The 14,885-nt window shown below is 35.2% G+C and overlaps 1 protein-coding gene across 2 annotated transcripts in view; it reads left to right on the forward strand.

Annotated features, from left to right (window-relative positions):
* LUZP2 (leucine zipper protein 2) overlaps positions 1 to 14,649 on the forward strand; it is a 253,367-nt gene extending 238,718 nt beyond the window's left edge. For both annotated transcript variants that reach the window (XM_081152920.1, XM_081152921.1), the window contains exons 10-12: positions 1,411 to 1,503; positions 10,457 to 10,534; positions 11,313 to 14,649. In XM_081152920.1, the coding sequence (XP_081009046.1) occupies positions 1,411 to 1,503; positions 10,457 to 10,534; positions 11,313 to 11,417 (276 nt within the window). In that variant the 3' untranslated portion in view covers positions 11,418 to 14,649. The remainder of the gene's footprint in view (positions 1 to 1,410; positions 1,504 to 10,456; positions 10,535 to 11,312) is intronic.
* Positions 14,650 to 14,885: the final 236 nt, after the last annotated feature.

Raw genomic sequence — 14,885 nt, forward strand, 5'->3', positions numbered from 1 at the left:
ATTCTCCTTCCTACTTGTAGCATTTTTCTCATAATAACTGTACTGCTGCCCTGGAAACCAACAGGCCAACTGACTCTTCTTCCTAAATGTATTTTCCTACAGTGTTTCCATCACCTGGATGCCCTCCCCCCATCCTTTCCTTAGTCATTCAGAGGCCCATTTTGAAGGCTACCCTTTCCATCACGCCTTATTGCCCCAAATGGATTTGACATTCATCCTTTCAAAATATATACAACTCTGCTTGTGCCCTATTGTTAATCTACTTGATATTAGAACTATTTATGTGAATAACAGTCAGATTATGTAAGTTCTGTGAAGATGAAGACAACACCTTTCTCATCCTTATATTCACCAGTGACAACTAACACAGAGAGCTGGCTTGTCTGAAGATATTTTGTTTTCCTGATTAATTTTTCTTATTCCTCGGGAAGGCGTGGGGGAGATCAGAAGATGGAGATCTTAAACAAGAAAGAATAGGAGGGAAAGGGGGAGTAAAACAGGGGTGCCTGCTGGATCTCTTACAATTAAATTAAACTTCTTCAAGTATAAAGAAAGGAATTTTATTTGCTTTATTTATTTATTATTATACATAAGGCCCAGCATTTGGGCGAATTAATATGGGGACTATTTTTGTCTACTCACATGCATTATTTCCACTGTATCTCTAATATACTACTAGCTTCATTAATTATTTTACATTTAATAGTCTACTAGTTTTATTAAGTAGTTTTATTTTTATAAAATTATTATTTTTGTAAGAATGTCCCCCTGCTAAGGACTATAACTGCCTGTGGAAATAGAGGCCAGTGCTGCCTAGCGTGTAGCACAGAGGAAGCCTCAGTGGGTGTGAGTTCTCTGACCAGACCACATCCTAGTCTTTGTCTTCCTGGGTCCCCAACAGACTCCTCTTTTCTACATCCCCTGTGATCCACTGAGATCCAAGTTTCAGATCCAAGCAAGTTAGCGCTCACTGAGTTTAGTTTTTGTCTCTCATGCAATAACAGTACCCTCACAGATTAATGAGCAGAGTAGCATATTCAAGTCAGAAACACCCATTTGAGAAAATAAGGTGTGTATTTACTATTTCTCAGGTGTACTGGAAGTTAATAAAGAGAAAATACAGGATTCCTTTTTCTTTTTTTTTTGAGGAACTAGGACTCTTAAAATAATCCCATTGAACATCACTAATACAAAGTTGAGCAGAAATTATTTTATTTCATTTTAAAGTTAAGAATTTTTAAAGTACACATTTTAAAGTCTCCAACATATACCAATTTCCATGTTGTTCTTTTTCTTTGAGTATGATGTTGCCATTGTATTTTACTTTACAATATTTATGAATCTATTTGTTAAACCTGTGTTTCTCTCTCTGTGTGTCTCTCTCTTTATGTTCTCTCTTTCTTTCTGAAGCCTGAACAAAGCGCTCCTGGAAGCAGTGAGAACTCTCAAGTTGTTACAACAAAGGAGGAAAATCTGAATGCCCCTGAGTGCAATTCTGAAAATGTAAGATTAACTTAAAATAGTTTTAACAGTATTCAACATGAAAACGAGAAATAAGCATTTTAACAATCCTAGTTCATGCCATCATGACACTTCTATTGATATATACTATCTACTATCTAAACACTGTACTTTAAAATCTTAAAAAGGGGATGTTCTTTGAATGTGAATCAGGTATGTGTCCCAGGAAGTATAACCAGCCTCTTAGGAGTACTGTGAACCTGAGTTGTCAGATATAAAGAGGATGACACAGTGTGCTTATTTCCACAACCACAGGGCAGAAACCTATTAGAATATTAAAAATAAAAACCAACAAGCAAACAAAATCCCAAAGGATGTGATTTTATAGTATTTTCCCTATAAAGCAAATAACCCCAGCATTATACAGAGATTACATTAGAGGAAGAGAGATTCTTAACTTTCACGTAATAATAGGAAACATGGAACTTGTACCCTGTGGAATTTTTAAAATTATAATAAGTGTAATAAAATTTTAATTCTGGAACTTCGACACAATTACAGATTTATCATGTCTGGATTTGAGAAACAGAAAACGACACCGATTATGTGGAGTAGATTCAAAGTTAGGCTTCAATCTAGGTACCAAAATGCAAAGCATCCATTGATTGAAAAGAAATCAGGGGGTAGCAATGAAAGTAAGTCAAACAGAAATATAGGCTAACCAAGTCAATCTCTTTTTCTTCTATTGGCCCCCAAAGTGAACTTGGAAATATACATTTCTCAACAATTTGCTTTCATACCTTTGTGTATTTAAACACATGCTAAAGCCATAGAATTTAGAACATGAGGTTACTGAGCAGTAGAATAGAATGTTCTGCAAGTCACTTCCAAGGGACAGAGAAGTCAAGAAGGTCTGGGGTGGGAAGGAAGACTTTGTTGTAGTTTGAAGGACACGTAGGTCTCTGACATTGTGAGCAGATGTGCAGAGAGAAGAAAATAGAATAATACGGCTAGAAAATTGAGTGCAGGAAGTGGTGGGATATGGGCCTAAAAAGATAACTAGGGAAGAGGAGGAGGGGCCCTGGGTTTCTAAGCTAAGGAGTTTGGTGTGAATTGGGGATATAGTTAAGGTTTTCAAATGTTTGTGTTCAATTAAGTGATAAGATCCTCAGTTAATATTAAGGAGAATGTTTTTATTTCTTGATATATTTTCTTAAAACTACCAAACATATTTTGCAATATATACGCATATCAAATTATTATGTTATACACCTAAAACTAACACAATTTATATATCAATTATATCTCAATTTAAAGAAAAAAAAAGATTCTTGGGTGCTCCTGGCCTCCACCCTTCTGGGTAATGCCCAGAATTGCTCCTTCAAGGCCTCATGCTGGGAGGAATTCAGTTCCTTACTCCTGCCTCTGCACTAATGGGTGTGTACCTTGAGCAAATCATTCTTGCGACATGGTGGCCAAAGCATCTGAAAGGACAAAGAACGGGGACTTCATTAAGCTTACTAACCATGTTCCCATTGGAGGCAGGGTTGAAAAGTTCTTTGTGTTTTGCTAAGGTTTCCAAAAGCGACCCTCTGGTCTCCTTTTCCTATCAAGAACAGGCCTGCCCAGAATCAGAAACTGTGTCGTGTTTGTTCCACTCTCCTTCTACTTTTCTTGTCCTTCCTAATCGGTGGTAATTCCTCTCCTATTAATAAGTCCCATAAGCAGCTCTTCCTTTGGATCCCAGTCTGAGTCCTTTCAAAAAGCTGCCTCCCCCGCACTAACGCCAATGCTCTCTGTCTAGATTTTAGCCTTTGGAGTTTCTACTTCAAAGAAGTTACACTTTGTAGGGCAGAGAGTGTTCCATATTCATAGCCTGTAGACTGGATTTTATTTCAAGGCCAAGAGAGCAATATAAGGGAGTAAAATAAGTCAGGTGTAAGAAGTAGGAATTAGTGGGACTGGTGTGAATATCAATTTTCAAATTCTAGACCTGTAGTTCTTAGCCCTGTCCTTAGAATAATGTATCCCCCGGCGAGCTCTTGTGCAATACTGATGCCCAGGACCGACATCAGAAAAGTTAACACCTTGGTACGTGGGGTCTAGACATTTGTTGTATTTATTTTTTAATATCTCCAGGTGATTTTAAAGTGCAGGACTGTTTCACTAACATTATATTTTTACATGCAAATGATCATAAATATCATCTGGAGAACTTTTGAAAATTAAGATTGAGAAAATTCTCAGGAAATTTTAAATGAATAGGACTAAGTTAAACCTTTATTATTATGATGATGATGATGATGATGATGATGATGATGATGAACCTGACAACCTTCTTTCCAATCCCAGTGATTCTGAGGTAGGTGGTTTGTGAGTCAAAATTTGAAAAACATTGGTTTAGATAAGACTTAATCCCTTTAGTATATTGTTTAATAATGGATTTTCTGCTTCTCCTACTCTGATATATTTGCATGTTAAAGAAGGCAATGCCTAAATAAGGCTCTGTAATGTTAGAACTGAAAAATGGTGGTGGGTAAGGGGAATATCTCCCAGAGCCCTTCTCTATTGTGTAACCAGTCCCTAAACGTGGGATGTCTCTCCATTTATTTATATCTTCTATAATATCCTTCTGAAATGTTTACTAGTCTTGCACTTCTTTTGTTTTTCATTCCCAAGTACATTATTCCTCTTAATCTTATTATAAATGGAATTGTTTTCTTAATTTCATTTTCAGATTGCTTATTGCTAGCTATAGAAATGCAATTAATTTTTGTATATTTATCTTGTATCACATTAAATCATTTTAAGTGACTATAAGCTCTGAGTCAAACTGTGATGAGATTTTCAAAAAAGCTACGTGGAGTTCCAATGGAAATATCTAGTAATTAAGACTCTACACCCAGGATAAGGGAGATAAATTCCTTATATAATTTTGCCAATTAGTCTTGACTGATAAGGCATGTTTCATTCTAGAAATGACACTTCTAAGGTCAACAATGACAAATGGAGTGTTTCTATTACAGCTCGAGGTGAAAGACTGCAGAGGAAAGTCAGGAATATAATGTTGATTAGTTTCATTCATGTTTTAGTCAGTTACTCAAGGTGTAACCATGAATGTTTAAACCCTTTGAGGCTCATTTTCCTCTTCTGAAAAGGAGAGAGAAAGATATCTTACTTTTTACAGCCTGTTAAAATATTAAATGACACAGCCTAATTTAATGCCTAGCATACTCTTGGCACATAACAAGCCCTCAGTAGCTATTACTTTCTATTCCTTTATGCAAAGCTATTCCTGTTACTTGAAACCTCAAATATTTTTGAATTAAATATTTTAATTTCTAAAAGGAATAAACTTAAAAGATGACACAGTCAGCCTTAAAAACTATAATTTTAAATAGGGACCAGGTGATACATTTGCATTTCTGTTGGCAACACCTCAGACTAAATAACATGTAAAGAAAACCTGGAAATTACATAAACCCTAGATCTGAATACAAACTTTGCTGTTTTTTAACATGTTGCTTTGGCAAGTCATTTTATTGTTCATATCCCTTATTGATATAATGTCGATCAATGGTTTTTAAACTTTTGCATGCCTATAAACCTCCAGGCCAACCTGTAAACCTGCTTATACTAAGGCTCCACTCCCTCAGATTATTAATCAGTAGCTCCAGGGCACAGCCCAGGAATGTGTATTGTTTTAATAAACCCATCTCTATTTTCTTCTGCAATATTTCATGTTAAATATTTTGAGAAAATTTGATGTTGATTTCTTGCAGATTTATCATTATGATTATATATAATTATGTATATAATATATATAATTGTATTTATAAATCATAGATACAATATATAATTACCTATATTTATATATTACATATAACATATAATTATACATAATTATTATATAATAGATATTAAATATACAGTATACAATTATATCCTTGTTAATGGCCTGGTTTGTTCATCCTAATAAAGCTGTTCTGCAATTTTCATATTCAAGGTTTCAATATTTTCTATGGTCAAGGTCCCAAATGGGAGTAGAGACCATGCATATTCTTAGGTACCTTTGTGTGTTTGTTCTACTTCCTGCCCAATGCAAGTCAGACAAGGTCACTTAGGAAAATGACCTCTGGATGCCTTGGCCCCCTTTTTTTTTTAAGTGGACGTGGAGAACCCCCAAAGGCTTAGCAGCATATTGGACTATCAGCTTGGAGTATGTTAGGATTACTTCGAAAGCAGCTTTGCTTAAATGACAATATTGGAGTCATACAGAGAAAGCAAAAGATGTACCTGCTTCATCCCACTTTCCTGCAGTTTGCAAATGTGCCTCATATTGTTTAATAGCATATCAAGAATTAAAGACATTGAACATTTCATTTTAACTTTCACTTAGAGATTAAGACTTACTACTCAATGTAAATGTGTTATACAATGTTTCTGACTCCTATAGGCAGCAGACTGTTTTTCACAATGATTACAGAAAATAAAAAGCAACAAGGCAATAATGCTTATTAGTTTGATAAATAAAACTGTTTAGCACTGTGAGCACTCAGTTTCTTGCCATTACACCTGCTTTCAAGTTCTTGACCAAAAGGAGTTTATTCAATAGCAAAAAGAATTGTCAGGGAAATGAGATTTTTAAAATGTACAGAAAATAAATTCTAAAGCTGGAAGGGGAAAATTATGCCAGCTTTGTCATGTTAAAACAATTTTCAGATTTAAGAAATCCTAGTTTGCTATTATACTCAGTATTCATTGTGTGGCAGTTGATGGATCTAATGAGTTGTTGGCAGAAGCTTAGTTAACAAAAATTTCTAGGCAAGTCATGTCCTGCTGTAATTGGGCTGAGACCACCGCCTACCGTGTCATTCTGAGACACACTCCATCAGACCATCTGAAAGGCTTGGCTTCATTCAAGGCATTTTCCATTGTCCTGCTGTGACATTTTTAAGAAGTAGGTTTCCCTCCAGATAATGTAGAAATGGTAAATAGTTCCCCAAAGGCTTCAGAACAATTAGACATAAATAACTTTTCACAGTAGATATAAATTTCCATGTTTACCCTCCTGTGACACCTTAATATAAAACATGCAAAATATGAACTTAATTGTGATCTCTTACCAGAAATAGTATAGAAACCAATAATGTTTATTAGTTTGATAAATAAAAATAGCCCAATAAGCATGCTAATATTTATTATAAAGATATTGGCCAAACACGATATGCAAATACAAAGCTTGGTCTGGTCAATAATACCTTGACACTCCGCCCCCCCTCCCCAAGTCCCTTCTATTTCCCTGCAAGGCACATATGGCTTTCTCCTGTGGGACCTCATCATGCTTGGTTTATACATGTATTTTATCTGTATCACATTCCATCTTGGATATTATTTATATAAGGTTCTCATTTTGCATTAGATAATAAACAATTCGAGGACAGAGACTTAATATTTGACAAAGGAAACAAGAACATACAATGGGGTAAAAACAGTCTATTCAACAAATTGTTTTGGGAAAATTGGACAGATACATGCAAAAAAGTGGAACTATACCATCTTCTTACACCAAGTCTTAATTAAAGATGCAGAATGAGCTGGACTTTTATACCTCTCAGAGATATTTTTTTTTGTTGGTAGAGTCCTAAGTTAGTTGCCCAGTTATTCTGGAGAAAGGTAATAATCTCTCTTGTGCAGTAGAACCCAGTGTTTAATGCCAATAATAAACTCATAGTAATCAGCAGAATCAAAGACATAAACTCAAGGAGGACTTTTAATGAATCTCTGATGTCATTCTATCTGCTTTAATCCTTAAAGTATTATTATTTATTCCTAAGAGAAAAAATAGAGTGTAATTTAAAATAAATAAAATGCAGAAGCAGCCATTCTCCTTTTGTAGGGTTTCCAGTGATTGTAAATTTAGTTATAGTGCCTTTTGTGATGTTTTGTTAAATTAACATGTTTTAAGTAGACTTCTGGGTGTCCAGTGGTGAGCTGATGTTCAAGAAAGATCACAAGGCAAGGGAAAGTGAAAGAGAGAAGTTCATTATTCACATGTCCTGGGGGAGACTCAGGCATACCTTCCTGTGCCACATGGTGAGATAAGGCTCAGTGCAGACAGGGAGCAAGAAGTTGGACCTGGGCATATGCCTTTATTACCATTTGGTCAGTGAGGGTGGGTAGAATGCTTTGAGGTTCTGGGCTAGGCCAAATTGGTCAATTCAAACTAAAAAGAGCAAAAGCCAAGCTTTTGTAAGCTCCATGGGAGTCTTATCTAAGGGGCTCACAAGGGGAAGGAGATGGGAAGCAGGAGAAACCTGATCAATAGGGACACTGGAGAAGTCATATTTTATGAATGTCATGAACCCATCTCATGAAGTTCCTACAAGACCTATGGGGCACAGAAAATGTAAATTTAAAGGTACTGTTCATTATAAGATCAAAATATCAAAAAAGATTTGAACTATCTTCCAGCCACATAGTATTTTCTTTAATGTTTAAATTTATGTTTTCATTGTTCAGATGATCAAAGCCTTGTCTCAAATAGCCAGCTATGCTTGCATTAATGAAAGCACATACTCCACTGAAAATCCTTTAGTATTTTTCTCATGTCAGTGACCTTAAGGTGATGTTCCACACACACATAAAAGTTTTTGAGGTCAAATAGATTTGGGAAATGGTTATATCACACCCCCTTCTAAGAGATTTATAAGGCATTTGTGCATTATAAAGAAGTGGATTTCAATTTTCATGGTGCATTTGAGTTCCTAGAGTGATGCTTAAAAATGCAAGCCCCATATTTATAGGACTGAATTATTACCCAAGAGTGTGTTTTTTTAACAGTCACTTTAAATGATTATTTGGACAGATCATTCAAGACGAAAACTCTAAGAAATTCTGTGTTGAAAGGGCTGAGAACTTCTTGAATTACAACTGATAAATGTTCAAATAAACTTTTCCTCCAAACTTATAGGAGCTATGAACTCCATTATTCCAGAATATATTTTGGAAATCTTTCACTATACAGCTTGCTTTCTGCACTTACGTTTCTTGAGCTCGATTTCACTTACTTTAGTTAACTTTTGAAAGACTGAATAAAAGTGTAGTAAAAACAAAGACCAGTTATATTTACAATAAGAACCAAGTAATTACCACTTTTCCAAGGTAATTTTAGATTCCAAGTCTAACGCAAACCCATGCAACATAAAAAGAAGCAAATCCATTTCTTAGGAAGTATGGACAATTCCTCTGTGCATCTGCCTAAAATTCTTGGGGGTAAGGTAGTCAAGCCCTAGCTGGTTTGGTTCAGTGGATAGAGCGTCGGCCTGTGGACTGAAGGGTCCCAGGTTTGATTCCGGCCAAAGACATGTACCTCAGTTGCAGGCTCAATCCCTAGCCCTGGTCAGGGCAAGAGCAGGAGGCAAGCAATTGATGTGTCTCTTTCACATTGATGTTTCTCTCTCTCTCTCCCCCTTCCACTGTCTCTGAAAAGCAATGGAAAAAATACTGATTTCTATTATTACAGTTACAATCTACTTTTTCACTACACTGTAGGCTTATTTGGAAGAAGAGGCTGTGTGTAATCATTTCGCAGCCTCTATCAAATACACCTAAATTAAATTCTATGAAAAAATCAGACATTTATTAAAATGCTAATTATTGTAGTATTTTCATAGCCAATGTTTGTTTTATTCATTTGTTATTTACTGAGAGATTATATATTGGCCACTTGCTATCTGGCAGACACTTCACTGCCCTCTAGGGCTGATAGATGTTGCTCCTGTCATTAGCAACCTGCAAAATATATTGAGGATCCATGCGTGCTTATACATACAGAAGCAACGTTAAGCTCTAAAGTTTTTATATGTGCTGTATCTTTAGAACAGGAGAGCGTTACTGAGTCTGTTGGTGGTAGAAGTGATGTACTTAGCGAGAGAATGAGTAGACTAGTTTTCAGGACGTCATAGCAAAGAGGGATTTTTGTCATGGTGGGTTCCATACACATGGCACTGAAAGGTAACATAATATGGTGTGTGTTCAAGTAAGAGCAACACACTGTGAGAATAGGGAGAACTGAAATCTGAGTTGGAGCAGGCTAAATATCCTATGCAACCTCTTTAGTTATTATCTACTGGTAGAATTTACAGAATGTTAGAGTTCAAAGCCAGCCTGCCCCAAGGAAACACACTGACTTGTTCAACATCAGAACTAACTGGTGGCCATGGACTATTGAACTCCTTTTTCTTTTACACAAGAAAAAGATTTTGGAAAATACCAAAAAAAACCCCCAAAAATGTATTCTTGCACTAAATCATTTGTATGGTTACTTTAAAAATGTTTTCAAAATATAGAAGAAGAAAAAAGGAGGAAGGGGGAGAAGGAGAAGAGAGAGGGAGGGAGGGTAAATTTAATATTATGACTTGGTTGAAATGGAGAGGAATCCCAATTGGAATACACAGTCAGCAATTCAGCTTCTTCCAAACTATTGAGGCTAATAAGTAAGATGAGATTTCCTGGTTAATAAAGTATAGGATATTATACCCAGAAATATAATATTTTTAAGGCATTGAAGATTTTTTGCAGACAGATGGATGGCCATATTGTTTAAATTGCTTCCTGCAATATTGATGTTCCTGCAGGCATACAGACCATTGGCATATTGATGTCTTAGAGGCCAGACACATCACAAATGTAGTCATTTTGTAATTCTTCATTTTACTTTATGTTTTTACAAAGAAAGAGCTTTGCGCTGGAATTGAACTCTGTTGTGGTAGCTGACTGCTATAAGCGCCACTGAGATCCCAAACCCAGTTTTGAATGCTTAACTTCTCCTTGAGATCCCACTCATGTTGTGATGATTTTGTCCCTAGCTTACCTTTCAGCTTGTATCAAAGTGAAGGAAGTGTCTCAATGGGAAGAATTTAAGAGAGTCTTTCAAACCCCTTCTTTATTTAATTTAACTCTATTGACTTATTTTCAATTGCAACTTTTATAGGAGGACAGGACATGTTTAATGAAGCATAAAGAAAATCCCCCAAGCAATGGCGCTGCAGAACCAGAGCCTACCCCACAGGTATTTTTCCGTTGGTTGGTTTTGATTATGTCAGAAAGCACTTCTCTTTTTTTTTTCCTAATTAGTATTATTTTATTTTTATTTTATTTTTCCACCACCATTTATCCCCTCTATGCCCTCCTCCCAACACTCCTGGCAATCACTACACTGTTGTCCATGTCTGTGAATTCTCTTTTTTTTCTCTTTTTTGATCAATACCTCCACCTCCACCCCACCTCACCAACACCCACCAGAGCTGTCAGCCTGCGCTCTATCTGTGAGCCTGTTTCTATTTTGCTTGGTAGTTCAGTTTGTTCCTTAAATTCCACATGTGAGTGAAATCTTATGGTACTTGTCTTTCTCTGACTGGCTTATTTCACTTAGCACAATGTTCTCATGAATCCATTTGGTTTAATGATTGTTCTCTCTGGCTCTCACTGAACCAGGGATGTTGTACTGGGCAATAAAAGATACTCCTTCGCCCAGTGCTTTCCATGACCACTCTGCCTGCCACTAAGCTTTTAGTTTTATTTGAATCCTCAGAAGAATAAGGGATGGTTTGGCCAAAGTTTTCTTGGGATATTTTGAAATACCTTGCCATTCACAGACAATATATTATGAACTTTCATGAAGTAGCAGTATTAACATATTTACATTTATTTTGTTTTGGTGTGGCATTAGTTTTCTGTAAGATATCTGTTGAGACATGTGTATTTAAAGTGTTCTATTACACTTTCATTTTTACCATACATACATATAGTTTTGACTCTCTTAATTGCCTTTTTGCACTATTTGACAGAAGCTGCAAATGCCTCCTTGTGCCGGATGTGAAGAGAAAAACACCCAGGAAGAAAAATTCACCAGCTTTGAAGAAAGGGTGACTAAAGAAGAAAAAATACTGTAGATACCAAGAAACTGTGTTAAAAACATCCATTTGCTATTGTCTCCATACCCTTTTTAGACCACAGGCTCGATGGAAATACTAAGTTTTTAAATCATGTGTTGTTTTTTCACAATTTTATGTACTTTATAAAGTAGTCTTCAAATTTTCCAAAAGATTCCAGGCCAGTTATGATCCTCAAGCAATAACCTAATTAAAATGAACATCCTCAGTCATAAGTAGTCATTGTCATCAGTAAATTACCCAATATCAATTGGCCTGTTTTGAACTCAAATGCAATATAGCACTTAATTCTTACGATTCATTTGGGCATCTAGGACTTCTATGACCTAGTATGTAAAAGCAGCTGGAGGATGATATATTGTTTTGCACCCTCAGCATTCTCAGAATCCAAACTGCAATCATATCATAAAGAATTTGGTGTCTTGAGAGTGTTTATTTCTAGTCTTATTATGTTGAACCATGGCTAACCAATATATCAAGGCAATTCTGTCAGGGATTTAATCACTTAACAGAATTCATGAAATGTGTTTGGTATAATATAGAGAGAATACCTAAATGAAGGAATAAATTTGTGACACAACTGATTAGACTTTTTGGCATTCTATAGGCACATCCCTATGGTTGTCTGTGGGAACTACTCCAAGTTAGAAATCAAGTTGTTTGAAATTCTTGGCATGATTTTTTATATGAAATTTGGGTAGTGGAATGTGGGATGGGAAGGGGGTTCTAAAATACAAATTTGCAAGCAGATAATATACATTTAAAAGTGGGAATTTGATGAAAGTAAAATAGCCATGTAGAGCCAGTGAACCCAGATTCGTATACGTTGAAAACAAATGTATTATTAAAACAAATCAATGGCTTTGATGCTCTTCAAAGTTAGGGCTCTATATAGGACTATCACTGATCCAATCAGTTCACTCCTGAATAATGTGAACATAGCTCACAAGCAAGAGAAATTGACATTGAAATAATTATCTGATTGATAGGGTGGACATAGCATCAAACTCACAGACTAAAATTGGCAAAATGATCAATTGTAGTTTGTCTGTGTGGAATATATAAAGACCCATTTGCAGAAAGCATATAAGAGTATGGGTTTATACAATGGATATACCAAGCATTGGATTACTAAATCTTGGTAGGCTATGTTAGAAATAATTATATATAAAATTAAGTTGAAATTAAATTCTTGGATATAATGCCACACTTTGATCACAATGACATATTCAAAGAAATGAAGCGATTTGGAGAAATAGCAAACTATCATTAACAGTAAAAGTAATATTGTAGCTATTGTACTTACAGAATAATTCAGTGTCACTTATCAGTATTTTTCAGATTACAGGCTACCTAAGAAAGAAAGAGAATTGATTTTATAGATGATCCATAGAGTTTTCTGATGAAGTGACCACGACAGAAGAGAAGATCAAGGTCCAAAGTTTCAGCTGACTTCTTGCTCTAAAAATTTAATTCTATGAGATGGAATATGCTAGCTTCTTGAGTCCTGTTCCTTCTAATTGTCCCACTCTACCCATAAACCCTAACCATCTTCAAAGGTTTGTGCAAGAGAAGTAGATAATTTAGTTTTAATTTAGGTTCACTTCCCTAATCCCACCCTGTGCCCCAACTTCACTCCTAGACTCTATGGATCCTATGGAAAGTTAATGACTCATTTCACCTTAGCATAGTATGTTATGAGGCATCTTTGGAACTAATAAAAAGAAAACCAAGCTGATGTTTTCTGAAATTTTTATAGCATATCATGATGAGAGGTGAAAATTTGGCTTAATATTAATCAAATTTGAACAGCTTATTTGTAAATCATTTTTTTCTATGCTCTAAATTCCTGTTCTACATATTGATGATAAAAATCAAATTGTTTCTCTAAATTACTGTCATGTCGCGTGGGCTTTGAATGAATAAAATATCCATACTTTTTCTTTAATGATAGATAGCATTATGTGTCCAGCAGACTTTACTGTGGTATAGTCATTGAATTATTTGTTTCAGAATAGAAGGAATTTGTAAGCAGAAGAGCTTTATAAATATTTTTAAATAAATATTCTTGAGAGTTCCTTTTAATAGTTAAATATGGAATACTTTTTTAGTATGCTCTATGACTTTACTGTAATGAATGCATTGTATTTCTCCCAGTCCTTTAATTACTTTAAAATAGCATCAGAGAGGTTTAAAATGCTTTACTTACACATGTGGCTTTTGTCTGTAAGAGAGGTGCCATTTCTCATGTCTTTTAATTAACAGCTCTGTAAAATGATGGTTGTTTTTGAGAAGTTAAATTCATAGCGTAACTATCCTCATATGGAAGAAAATATTAACCTGAATGTTGAATATAGATAGTATGAATTCTGTTACGTACCTGTAATGGTCAGCAGTGAAAGATTTCTTATGTTTTGCAGAGTATGAATTGACTTCTATTGAGAAACAAACATACTTTCTGATGGAATAACAATATAGGGATTACCAGAACTACAACAATTGCTTTCTCTCTAGTTATTTTAAAATGCTAATCTGCTATATATTCATTCTAAATTACAAATTTGTTTTGATGTTGTGTTTCCTCTTATATCCATGAGCTATGTAAACTGAACTAGTGCCTAAAGCATATCAGGCCTAAATGAATGCTGACTGTGTCTATCCAATGCCAACATTCTCAGAAGAAAAGTGAAAGATTCAGTAACTCATCTGGATGTGATTTTCTGTTGATCTCAAATCTCTGAATACTGAATATATTAGATGGCTAACTTTTTTCTTTCCATTCTTTAATCATATATTTAGCATTGTAGTGCTATTTCAGACATAATTCTGTTTCATAAAATATACTGGATTACAAGTCTAAGACAGTTATATGTGAAGGAGACATTTACTCTTTTAGATTGACAATGTGGGTAGGTGGATTAAAACAGTATCTGTGAACTTTGAATAATGGAATCTTTTATTTTTATAGCTGGGGTCTGTAATTAGCACTAATTGCAGCAGAGGCTGAAATATTATCGACACCATACAGTAGGGTGAGCTGGCCAGACCTAGAGAGTGATGAAAACATGTGCTTGTTTACTTTGGGGATGTTTCTGTCATGTGTACAGTCTTAAACTTTCCCAAACTACTTGTTCATCTGGATTATGTATTGCAGATTAATGGCCAATGGTGAGGGATAAAAGGTACTGGAAGATGGCCTATTTTTCCTCAATAAAGATTTGTTACCAAAGCTACAACGTAAATTATTCCATACAAACTAATTGGGGGGAAAAACAAATACTAACATTAAAAATAGTACTTGCTTCTGTGTATCAAGATCTAAGAACTTTTTTAAAGATGTCATCCTGGAAGTTTCTTCAACCTCTCTTTGCCGGTGTCCTGGAAATCTTGTATTTTATTTAGTGTTTTTTATTTTATTTTAAGAGAGTTCCATGATGGCAGAGATTTTTGGCTTTTTGTCAGCAAATG

This window comes from Miniopterus schreibersii (assembly GCF_964146895.1).
Source record: "Miniopterus schreibersii genome assembly, chromosome: 12".
NCBI classification, from domain to species: domain Eukaryota; kingdom Metazoa; phylum Chordata; class Mammalia; order Chiroptera; family Miniopteridae; genus Miniopterus; species Miniopterus schreibersii.